Here is a 13,210-nt window from a genome sequence, read left to right on the forward strand (position 1 = left end):
AAAACTTATCAATTTGGAAAGCTGGTCAACTTCCTCCGTATACTTCCTCCATTAATGGGATTCTAATCTGGATTATTGCTGAACTCAGGATCAAGAGCTATATATAAAAATGGGAACTTCCTCAATGAGGCTTCCAGCTATTCCTTTTCCGGAAATCATTAAACCCCTCTGACAAGTTATTTCACAAGCTATTGAGCAATTTCAAACTCAGCTTTCTTCTAACAGCTTTTTGAAAGAGTGGTGACAGCTCAGATTTAAACCCACTTTCTGAAGAATTCTATTGAAAATTCCAGGTTGTTTTTCACTTTATCTCATATACGGGGGTCAGCTGAAAATTGCTGTTGTTGTTTTTTAAGCGCCAGTTAATTCCAACTATGTATGTATGTATTTAAAATGCTATTTACAAGTATTCATATTTGCATTTGCTAAATCTTCTCAGGAGAAATGGCTGAGATTTCTTACAGTCCAATGGGAACTACTGACTCTCACATGCAACAATCTGTAAAAGATGGCATCATATGGCATAAAGTGTGTGCTTGCTACTGTCAATAAAAATTTATAGATTGCTAACAAGCACAAAATGCATATATAAGGCCCCAAATGAAGAAATTTTCACAGTAATTATGTATCATCAACAGAGATCGCCTCTGTAAAGATTTTTGGAACTTGGGTACACTGTGTGGGCATTTTATGAGGTCGTTTTTCCTTGATCTTAGGAATGTGATGGAGAACACAGCTACCAGGACTAACATAGCAACAACATCAAAATTTCCAACATAGTTTTCATTCTTCATTAACTAACAGGGGCTCTCTAGTGCTTACCAATGTTGAAGGTGAATGCTTGTCCTCAGTGGCATAGCATAGGGAGGGGGGCCAATGGGGCTGTTGCTGCCACCACCCAGCCCTGACAGGAACCTTGGGTTAAAGGGCACCATACTTGCCTTGCCCCGGGCACTGCCAACCCACGCTATGCCACAGTTTGTCCTTCACTCTTTACAGGTTGAGTGCAGGCGGTATTGGGGGAAGTGTGGCTATTGCATGTAGCAGCTGCCAATCTTTCTAATTCAAAAGGATGACTGGTTACACGTCTTGGGCCAATACGAAGAGCAATGGGTTAGGTAGAGAACTTATGTGTGCTTCCAAAGCAATTACTATAAGTACCGTATTTCTTGCTCCATAAGATTCACCTGACCATAAGACGCAACTAGTTTTTAGAGGAGGAAAGGGGGAAAGCCCCGCTTTTTTTGGGATCAGGTCACAGTTGTGCAGCTTCTTTTGCAAAGGGGAAAAGCCCTGGTTTATTTGAGGATCAGCTCAAAGTTGTTTAGCTTACTTTGCAAAGGGAAAAAGTCCTATTTTTATGGGGTTCAACTCACAGTTCTGCAGCTTCTTTAGGAAAGGAAAGGGAGCCATTTCTACAGTTTCCAGACAGATAATCTAATCAGCCAGTCACATGTCGCTGGGGAAACAAACAGGCTCTGTTTGCAGAACATTCAACAATGGAGGCCTGGGCAAGGGGCCGGGGCCGGAAAGGGAGCCAGCGATCGACCACACATTCGCTCCATAAGACGCACAGACATTTCCCCTTACTTTTTAGGAGGGAAAAAGTGTGTCTTATGGAGCAAAAAATACGGTAGATACCTTCAAAGTTGGAAAGCACAGGCATATATATTAAATGTGAAGACCTGCTCTTTTATTTACCTTGGCCTTTTGTCGTTGGAGGGATTTCAGCAGGAGGCTCACAGGTAATAGTCCCTTCTTGTAACTCCGCCATACGGCTCGTTTCCCCAAAATGACACCAAAGCTGGTCATCTCCATTTAAAACTGGGAAAGGGCTGAGAGTCAATCCCACCTGGAAATGCAAGCAAAAAGAGGTTGTCAGAAAGCAACGAATAAGAAAAAACCATGGATTCCTACATGGAGGAGGCAGAGAGGAAGGGTAACAGGGACGGTAGCAGAGAGGAAGGGGAAAAAGGAATGGAAGCAAATGTGTTGCACTGGTGGGAAAAACCCCCCGAAGAAAGCTTACTAGTGCCACATGTTTTAATATTACAATAATGTCCTCTTTGCTGATAACTAGGATTCTTAACAACCTTATTGTAATTAAGGGGCCATAGTTCAAGGGTAGTGTTTAGCATCTCAAGTTGAAAAAGAGTAGCATGATTGCAAAAGACCCTGGAGAGCTCCCACCAGAATAGACAGTACCAGAAAGGTCTGACTGTGAAACACAGCTTTTTATGTTCAAGCCTCAAGCCAGAGGATGGCAACACAGAAATCCGGGCTACATTCAAAAGGAGTGACAAAATGGCTTTAGGCAAGCACTACGTACATTGCCTGATGCAACTAGGCACTATAGATCACTTTAGAACACACACACACACGAGAGCAGAATAGTATTTTAAAGTAATCTATTTTTTATAATTTTTATTCAGTTTTTAGCAATATAACCATTTAAGAATACACAACACTTATACATCCTCAATCTGGAATAATGCAGAAACGAGGGGGGAAAGGGAATATTTCTAATTGAGATAAAGTCATTTATTTAATTTAAAGTATAATTATGAAATCAAATTACTTTCCTTATTAGGTTAGTAAGGAAACGGAACCAGAACTAACATCCTACAAGACTATATAGGAGTATTTCTTCTGATATTCTTAAACTCCACCTTGCCAAGATCAGTATTTTGAGAGGCAGCTGTTCCATAAAGCCAAAGTAAAATACCATATTTTTTGCTCTATAAGACTCACTTTTTCCCTCCTAAAAAGTAAGGGGAAATGTGTGTGCGTCTTATGGAATGAATGCAGGTTGCGCAGCTATCCCAGAAGCCAGAACAGCAAGAGGGATTGCTGCTTTCATTGTGCAGCGATCCCTCTTGCTCTTTAGGCTTCTGAGATTCAGAATATTTTTTTTCTTGTTTTCCTCCTCCAAAAACTAGGTGCGTCTTGTGGTCTGGTGCGTCTTATAGAGCAAACATATTGGGAGATTTGTGGCACCTAATTTGCTGTTCTCTTCTGTAGTCCTCAGAATGTCATTCCTGAAAATGCAACATAGATCAGAACACAGAACGTAGATCTGTCCTTTCAGTACCTCCAAAGGAGGAGTGCTCATAAAAAACAAGACCAAAGCTGGTTTAAAATGCATGATAATGATAGCGACTCCAAACACCCTCTCTGTTGGGCTGGGCATGTGTGTGAGGCCTGATGCAAGTCATTTCGGGACCAGGGAGGATGGGTTGAGCTGGTCTTGGGTCTGCTAAATCCTAAGCTGGCACAACTGATATCAGATGACAATTTGCCTGCACCCTGACTTCTGTCCTAGCCGGCAAGTGGCGGGCTTGCAGGTGTGGCTGTGGTGATGCCGCTACCTAACCAGGAATTTGGACCTGCAGGGTGACATTTGCACAAAACTATCTTTGAAGGAGATTTTATTTAAAAAAAATAAAAATAAAATAAATCTGAACACTATTATGGTTTGGGGAAGCAGGCATTTTGTTCTCCCACCCTAAAAATATTGCAAACTAGCTGTGTATACTGCAAACTGTGCAGTACTGTTCTTTGTAAATTGGATTGAAAAGCACACCATTTAAATTTTGTGGCACGGCACTCTTGATTGGTGCAGACTTCCATAAGAACCTATAGCGTGCTTTGGTCATTCTGTCCCATTCCACCAGGAAGAAAGCCTGGGGGATTTATTGAAGTAGAAACAGAAATATCCCCAATAAGTATTACAACCTTAACTGAAAACCTTTCTTTTCCCCTTGGCGAAAAGCTTGGCAGAGATGGAATTACACTCTGTCATCTTGTCCTAAAATGTGCTAGAAAAAAAGAGAGTGTTCTGCAGGGTTTGTTTTGTTTTGGCTTTTGGAAAGCACAAACGCAACATCTATTGAGCACAGAAGTTATTCAAACTTTTCCAACATAATTAAAGCACGTTAACCACACTGCAACAATAGCCGGAGGACACAGCAGGAGTCACAAGTCAGCCTGGAAAGAATCAAGACGCTTGTTTTGAAAGGGCAACAAAGACAAACTTTCCTCCAAAAACCCTCATTCACAATTGGAGAGATGAAGTAGAGCTTTGGGCTGCTGGGGGACAGAAATAAAAAGTTTCCTGACAAAGAGGGATGTCTGGTGGCTTCGTGAGCCTCAGGGAAAACAGCCAACTGAGCATTCAAGTGTTTGATTATTTCTGTTATATAAGGAAACAAGCAGCTGGAATGAAGGTGAGAAAACAGGGTGGGTTAAAAATTTGCTTGAATTGACCGGATGCTTGAGGACACACCGAGCTATCTGCATGCTCTCTCTTTTTTATGTTTCATTCTGCTTTTGTCCGCTGTTGTGTGACTTTAGCAATTGTACAGCCTATTTCCCCCCCAACTGAGACAGTTTCCCCTTTGGGAACTGTAACATACCTGTAGCGAATAAATGAACCATACGAAAAAGGGAATCTAGCTGTATAGACCGAGTGTACGGAAGTGCTGTGTGAGTCCTCTTGTTCTAAAATAAATCATTAAAAAAACCCACACCTTTGTTTCCTGCCCCCCCAAGGAGAACATTTTCTTTATTCTATAAAGAAGTGCACTTGTTCTGTCATTTACACAAACACTTAACATTTAGGTGGTCTGAAAGTTCCATTACTTCTTTTAAATTGGGGTGTAGAAACTCCGGCTCACAGATCAGAAGTGGACTGCGAGGCCACTTTGCCCAAATCATACCCACTGGTACATCAGTTGACGCTACTTAAAAGAAAAGGGTGGTTGTGGATGCTTCAAACATCACTTTACAAAGGCCTTAAGACAGCTGTTGCATTTCCTTTTCAGGCTGAAATGGGAGCATGCGGTGCTTTTTATCAGGGGATACTCCAAGGTACACAGGGCTGGCACCTCTTTTTGTTGTTGTTAAAAAGTGTGGCACATACGGTAACAACTTCTTGGTGAGTAAGGTAAAGGTAAAGGGACCCCTGACCGTTAGGTCCAGTCGTGACCGACTCTGGGGTTGCGGCACTCATCTCGTTTTACTGGCCAAGGGAGCCAGCGTACAGCTTCCGGGTCATGTGGCCAGCATGACTAAGCTGCTTCTGGCGAAGCAGAGCAGCGCACGGAAACGCCGTTTACCTTCCCGCCAGAGCGGTACCTGTTTATCTACTTGCACTTTTGATGTGCTTTTGAACTGCTAGGTGGGCAGTAGCAGGGACCAAGCAACAGGAGCTCACCCCGTCACGGGGATTCGAACCGCTGACCTTCTGATCGGCAAGTCCTAGGCTCTGTGGTTTAACCCACAGCGCCACCCGCGTCCCTTCTTGGTGAGTACCAGCACCTATTTTTCTAGGGGAGGAACGCACTCGGAGCACGGGGGCTGTTGGGACGCCTTTGAGTCCCCTTGCATTCCCTTCTAGGACTGGGAGTTTGAAAGGGCACAGTCATGCATCTCTGACAGGTAGGAGATGTCATTATTTGACATGAGATGTCATAATGTTATGTGATTGACAGGTGTGTGGTCCTGGCCAGCTGTCAAAATTTGAAGCACGAGGTCGATCCTGAAAAAGATCTGGCCCATGCAGCTGTAAAAGTTTCCCAGCCCTGTGTGAAGTTGTTCAATGTGTACCTTGGGAGTCTTGTGGACCAGGAGAATAACAAGTTTCATTGTGTTAGGAGCAAAGGGAGTGACATCATGCTGAGTCAGACCATTTAGCTGGGGGGCAGGGTGCCTTCTGAGGCATCAGAGCTGTTCAGCTGGGGGGCGGGAGGCCTCTTCCACCCCCCAGCTGAGCAGTTCTGTGAAGCCCCATGCTCTTCAAGCTTGCCCTTGGAGCTGAGAAGCATTAGAACTCACTTTCTGTGTAGGGCTGGGCCATGTATCTCGGAAGAAGCCGCTGAGATAAATTCCATATAGCCGCATTTATCACAGTGTTGAAAACGAAGTATCGCCCAGCCCTAGCACTAAACGAAATCACCAGAGGGTGAACTGTTGTGCGAAGCATAGTGACAATCTGCTTAGCCATTTCCCCTGTTGCACTTCCAAGATGAGACATGAATCCCAAACTCATAAGGCAAGGTTCACTGAAACCCCACCTACGAGCAGTGGGAGAGTCCTCTAAACTTGATAGTCCTTGAAACAATTAGAAGTTATTCTCAGTTAAAAAGTAGACGGCAAGGGGAAGGGATCCCTTACATTTTTTTAAAAAAAATGATAAGCATATGAGCTGTTTGCACTTTCCCCCCCCCTCTCCCCTCCAACTGCAAGAGCCCTAAGGAACTGTGCCAGAGGTTTGTGCCCAGTGCTAGCTCACTGCCATCCAGCAACTCTTTCACAAGTTTTTCCCCTGCCTTCTTGTAGGCGCTGGTTGTGAGCAGAGGCTGGACGATCCGCGGAAGGCTTTCACTGTGCAATTAACAAGATGAGTAAGTCCATGGCAGGGGGTGGTGCTGCGGACCCCTTGGGCGTGTTCCGCGGACTCCCAGGGGTTCCCAGACCCCTAACTGGGAACCGCTGCTTTAGAACATTGCAAAACAAATGCACACATAATTATATGCAAGGGCAATTCTCTCACTCCTCACACAATGCACTATGATTTGGATTCTCTCTCTCTCTCTCTCTCTCACACACACACACACACACACACACACACACGATCCTGTTGCACTTACGTTGCCTGTGGCTCCCCGGCTCATATTTTGAGGGTAAGCACTTGTAATATTCAGGCAAATGCCATCTGGGCTCCAGAGCCAGTGGTTTTCCTGAGCTGATCTTGCACAGTCTTTTTTCCTCGTGCATCTGGAATAAATAACAAAATTTAAAGTTACATTTTAAAAATCCGCACTCATTAACTCAAAATACAAAAGCATTCAAATGCATAAGCACTGGCGGTGGAAAGGTGGCATAAAATGTGTGCTTAATATTTCTTTTCTTCTATTCTGTTTACTTATTATTCTTTATGACAGGATAATTACCTGTTAGCATTTTCAAATTACAACAACAAACGTTCAAATATTTATCTTAAATTCAATGAACTGTACACAAAGTGGGGAGGGGGGGATCCTAACCTAGTATTCAAGCAACATGTTAACAGAAAAGTAGTTTAGCTGTTAAGGAACAATATTGTGCCTACAGAGTGTGGAAATCTGGAGTGTTTTGCTTATTCCTTAACACACTGCAAATTTGTCACCAGGTCTTTAGTCTCAGCCTGAGGCTTAGCTCTGTCAGCTCATGCTTGAGTCACAAATGAAAACATACATCCTTGGCTATAAGATTGACTATTCCCCACTGCTGCTGGGAAAGTGAACTCAAGGAAAATTCTTGAAATATGAAACCACTTTCAGGTTATCACCATCATTATACTGAATCCAGTAGATGCAGAGGTGCCAAGCAGAATTGTAGAGAGAGCAACACAAGGATACCTATTGCTGTCTCTGGATGGCTAAATAATTTACTGACATGCCTTCCTGAAATGTAAACTATCATGAAGGGCTAGTGCAGGAAACACACTGCATAACAATGGATAACAACAAGGAGTCTTCCGACATCTTAAAAGACTGACAGATCTGTTGTGGCCCCAAGCTTCTATGGCTAGAGCCAGTGTCATCAAATGCATCGTTTTGTGTCAATGAAAAACTAGAAGCTCAGTATTTGCCTACACTAAACTTACACAATATCGCCTCTGCTAACCGACAGTGGTTCTCAGGGTTTCATAGAAGAGTCTTTACAATTCCTATCTGGAAATGCTGGTAATCTGAACCAGGTATCGTCTACAGGAGTCCCTACAACTCATGAGTTCTATAACTACATCCTTTCTCCATCAATACAACTATTGCTTACAGTATGGTACAGGTGAGCCCTAACTTTGAAAAAAATAAAATAAAAATAAAGTCATGCTGACTGCAATTCCCAAAATTGCATTTGAAAGAAAACATAACCAGAGCAGATAATTTAGTAGCAAAAAAATGCAATTCGGCGGCTTGCGGGAGATCAACTGGGAGGCCTGTGCTGAACTCAGAACCTTTTCCTTTCAGTTGTTTGGGGCGGCGGGAGAGTAAAGAGCCAAATATCGGATCATTGGCAGCTGCAGTCCTTGGAAAGGCCTAGGACCTCTAGGAATTTGTTGCCTCATGAAACATATATCATCTGCTGTGGATCTGCAGCCTTCATTTTGTGACTGGTATTGCAGCTCCCAAAGACACCAGGCCTAGATATTGTGTATGACAACAATAGTTGGGAAATTATTATTTTATTTTATTGTTTGCCCGCTCTCTGTAACTCCAATATCCTTGAACTCATTTTCCCCTTGTTGAAATTATAGATATCTGCATTGGGTTCCAATATTTTTCTGCTGCCTTTTAATGATTTAAATAAAGCTTGTTTACAGTGGACGCTCGTGTTGCAAACATGATCCATGCGGGATGCGCATTCGCAACCCGCAGTGGTGTGTCTGCGCATGCGTGGGTTGTGACTCAGCGCTTCTGTGCCGCTGAAACCTGGAAGTAACCCGTCCCGGTATTTCCAGGTTTCGGCGGTCTGTAACCCCAAAAAAACGGAACCTGAAGTGTCTGTAACCCGAGGTATGACTGTATTTTGTTTTTTTAAACAAATAAACACATGGTGTGGATTTCTGGAAAGCAATTCCAATTCTGAATCCAGTGCCCAGACTCTCTCTCTCTCTCTCTCTCTCTGTGTGTGTGTGTGTGTGTGTGTGTGTGTGTGTGTGTAGGGTGTATGTGTGTGTATGTGTGTGTGTGTGTCACTGAAGAAGGTTTTGGACTGACTTAGAGACTCTCATTCTGACATTTGGAGCTGCAACAAATTTCTGCAGTATGTCTTGTACCTGTTCACGATTCCAATCACGCCCTATTCTAGGACACTCCATTCCATTTCCCAAAGATTTCTAGTCTCCATCCACCCCCACCCTGCCCAAAGCCAACCAGCATTTCATTGCCCCCGAGCGTACAATGCTCCCTGGGCTCTTTTGTGGGGAGGGGGGTCCTCCTTAGACACTTGGAGACTTAATTGTCTGTAAGTGTATGTGATCAAAACTGGCTGTTTGCTGACAAAGACCTTTGAAAGTCTTTAATAATGAGGTCAGGAGTCACCATGAGAAGTCTTAGAGAAAAGCTGAGATCCCCCAACCCGGCAATATGCAAATATGCCTTTGCATTCATAGCCTCTCATTCAAATTAAATTGTGTGGTTTCCTCTGCATTTCAAGTATGTATATATAGAGGGGTATTCTTCGTTTGGCTTCATGATAAGCTTTGAGGCAATTTTACTGCTGCAGTTAAGATGTTTGCAGTGGAAGTAGGATTCCTAAAACCTATCTCCTTTTTCCTATAATTAAGTAAACCTTGTATGCCAGTAGCATGCACTTCATATCACAAACTCCCACATGGTTCTGCCATGGGGTTAATTAACCTGGAAGTTTGAAGCAGAGGAGACTGACTTAGAGTCGTCTTCACCACCCCTTACTTATTTAAAAATAAGCCTCCAGCCATGCAAAAGCTTTCGTTCAGAAAATGCTAAGCCTACTTCAGAGGTATAACAGTTACGCCAGTGTGTTCAATGATAGGCCCAGGTGAGGGCCTATAATTTAATTTCAGAAGAAAAAAAACTCACTTTCAATTTCAACTTCTCAATTTCAGAACAAAAAGAACAGTCACAGGTGGCGATGTTCCCCCAAATAATACCTTGCAAAAGATTTCAAGTTCAATCAGCTTTTTGTGTTCTCACCTCATAAGAGGTATGAGAAGTCCAGTAGCTCAAAATAAGCAATTAAAAGCAATAATAAAAGGAAAAGGAAGGCCACAAATTTGGAAATCCATGTATCGAGCTTGATCTCTTTTCAGCTCATCAGCATCTTTTATTTGTATGGTGCCTTTGCATAGTTTAAGTCACGGTCAAGGTGGCTGACAACATCGAATTATTTACGTAAGTCGATCTTCCAGTTGCAGAAATATAACAAAATGTAAACTGTTATAAACAATCAGCTACCGGTAATTAAAACACCTCAATAAATAGGGAATAAAATTCCCCATGTAGCAATAAAATTCCAAAACTAACAATAAAATCCCAAAACATACTCCCAATAGCAGCAAGAATAATGTATCGCTGAGTTGCATCCAATCTCAGCCCAACCTGGAGTAGACAATGAAGACAATGGATGTAAAAGGCAAAAGAGTTATACCAATCTGAAGAGATGCCAGAGTATATGGAATTGTAATTGTTAATCCTTATAGTGATTTGGAAAACGTCCCGTCCCGTCGTCCCCCCCCCCCGCTTTTTCACGTTCTCACTTTTTATTCTAAGTTGTTTATTTTCAGCGTGTGTTTTTTTAAAGAAACCCTAATAATAATAATAATAATAATAATAATAATAATAATAATAATAATGGTGATGGACGTGACTAACTTAAGTTCATTAATGGCTCCTGTTGGAATTGAAAGAAAAACCACAGCCTATTTGAGCTACACGGAACAATGGTCCGATTTAGACCATTCCTATGTGTTGTGGTTCTGAAGAAAAGCTATGACAGACCAACACAATTTAATTTTGCTATTTAGGCGTGTTACAGCAGCAGAAAGCGTTTTAGAGAAATCTTCAACGTTATGAGGAGATTTCCTCTTAAAACACTGACGATCTCGTCTTTTATCTCGGTTTATTTTGACTTCTCATAGCTTCCAGCTTGGGAGCACGGAGGGCTAAGCAAGCAAGAGTGCTGTGTTTTTTGTTCTTTTCTTTTTCTCTGTCTTTAAAATTTGTATGTTTAGCGTGTCAATAAAGTTCTGACACCCTGGTAGGAAATAATCACTACCAGGAATCTCAACTGACTTGAAGGTGTATATCGTGAGAAAGGAAATGGAAAATCTACCTCATCCATAGTCAATGTGTGTTTGGTAGAAATGGAAGGCAACTTTTTGCCACAACACCCTGAATATAATAAATTCCAGCATGTCTCTCGGTAGCAGACAAAAACTTTGTACCCTTAAAACATCAGAAACCTAAAAGCAAAATTGAAATTCAGTATGGATCTCTTCCCTCCACCATCCAAAGATTCCCAAGTGCTGTTTTTCAGCTGGAGGGACTGTATTAAGGAATGTTTAGAGTTAAAATACTAGAATAAGACTATCACCAGATAAATGCTAGATATTCACCAGCTGTGGCTTGGCAACCACCATTTTCATGCAAATTATATACAAGCTATACAGACAAAATATGCAAATTAGCTTCCTCCCTGCTGCTCATTATATGTTTACACTGTGGTAATTTGTGATGAAGAGTTTTCCCCAGTTCTGGTACAAATGCTTTAAAGAAATCATTCAGCATACATGATATTCTGCAAAGAAATAACATGCATAATACAATATATCCCTGTAGCATGGAATACTTACTTTCCCTCTGTTACACACCAGCCGCAATATGGATCCCGGGCTTGAATGCACAGGTCACAGGTTGAGTAACTCGCACATTCTTGGACAGGCAAGCGAAACACCTAATAAGAGTAGATACATCTAATAATAAATTACGGGAAAGTGCTTTGGTTATGAATAGATTATATAACTCTAATACGCTTTTCATATTTTTGTACCCCTAGCCAATTCACAATTTGTCCTGAGCTCACAGGAATTTGCTTGCACCATCAATATTTGCAGTAAACTTAAGGTCATGTTTGGGGACAAACCACTTGAGGCCACTGAGAACCTCTCCTAAAAAAAATATAGCATTAAAAAACCCCAAAACAAATAAATTAAAAGCAGCTGTGTCTGCACTCTGTAAGAGTGATGCTGAGGTAGCGTGCTTTAATCCTTTTCCCTCTGCTGTTTTCCGGATACAAACCCCCGACTCCAAAGTTAAAATTTGCCAAACTAAGCACACACGCACACGCACACACCTAAATGCACACTACTCATTATTACCAGCATTCGAAGCTCCCGTTGTTCTAGGTGCATTTTGCAACAGGGAATTTCATTAGCGCGAGCAGTTTCTGAGCTCTGGGCGCAGTACTGCACCTAAGATTTCAGATTAAAACTGCGAGTGGAAGGAAAGGAGGACCTTTTTCTGCCTCCCCACTTCCAGCTACTCTCTGAAGACTGGAGAAGAGACCCTCTTAAGAATATTAGCGGGGTGGCCAGTGGTGGGACGACGACTAGACCATGTGAACATAATATTTTAGCTGCAGTTCATTCATTCATTAGCTGCAGTTCATTCACAGCTTTGTATTCTTGTTATAAAAAAGGGTGCCTAGACATTTCATTGTTGCACCTATAACCTAGGTTTAAGGTGTGGGTTAAACCACAGAGCCTAGGACTTGCCAATCAGAAGGTCGGTGGTTCGAATCCCCGTGACGGAGTGAGCTCCCGTTGCTCGGTCCCTGCTCCTGCCAACCTAGCAGTTCAAAAGCACATCAAAGTGCAAGTAGATAAATAGGTACCACTCCAGCGGGAAGGTAAACGGCGTTTCCGTGTGCTGCTCTGGTTCATCAGAAGCGGCTTAGTCATGCTGGCCACATGACCCGGAAGCTGTCTGCGGACAAACGCCGGCTCCCTCGGCCAATAAAGCGAGATGAGCGCCACAACCCGAGAGTTGGTCACGACTGGGCCTAATGGTCAGGGGTCCCTTTACCCTTTATTCTTGTTATAAAAAAGGGTGCCTAGACATTCCATTGTTGCACCTATAACCTAGGTTTAAGGTGCCATTTAGCTCCTAGCTTTCATATCTCAGTTTCTAACACTGATTATTACTCTGGTTTCTGTCACGGTGTTCCGTTGCGCCAGAAGCGGTTTAGTCATGCTGGCCACATGACCCAGAAAAGCTGTCTGTGAACAAACGCCGGCTCCCTCGGCCTGAAAGCGAGATGAGCGCCGCAACCCCATAGTCGCCTTTGACTAGACATAACTGTCCAGGGATCCTTTACCTTTTTACTTTTATTCATCACCAAAAAAGTCTCAAAAGTTACTATGATGCCATGTTTGCGTATTCCTCAAGGAATAGTATTTCTAAGTATACCAATATCTAATAGCACAGAAATATTTTAAATAGGACATTCAAAGCACGTTATACATGATCAGATTCGGATCTACCTGTTGGTATTGGATGTGGTCCGTGATGCTAAACACCTGGAAGTTTCAGAGCAATTTTATCCCCAAGGGATTGCGTTTAGAATTTCATTTGTTTTGCTTCATTGGGGATACATTCACAAGCAATTTAATATCAAGGAGATGGCT

At 42.5% G+C, this 13,210-nt stretch overlaps 1 protein-coding gene across 3 annotated transcripts in view; it reads right to left on the reverse strand.

Annotated features, from left to right (window-relative positions):
• Positions 1 to 13,210, reverse strand: part of PLXNB2 (plexin B2) — a 351,580-nt gene that overhangs the window by 78,392 nt on the left and 259,978 nt on the right. For all 3 annotated transcript variants that reach the window (XM_083463227.1, XM_083463229.1, XM_083463228.1), the window contains exons 7-9: positions 11,378 to 11,478; positions 6,651 to 6,777; positions 1,702 to 1,852 (exon numbers count right to left, since the gene is read on the reverse strand). In XM_083463227.1, coding sequence (XP_083319353.1) covers positions 1,702 to 1,852; positions 6,651 to 6,777; positions 11,378 to 11,478 — 379 coding nt within the window. The remainder of the gene's footprint in view (positions 1 to 1,701; positions 1,853 to 6,650; positions 6,778 to 11,377; positions 11,479 to 13,210) is intronic.

This window comes from Podarcis liolepis (genome assembly GCF_965112155.1).
Source record: "Podarcis liolepis genome assembly, chromosome: 10".
Taxonomy (NCBI): Eukaryota; Metazoa; Chordata; class Lepidosauria; order Squamata; family Lacertidae; genus Podarcis; species Podarcis liolepis.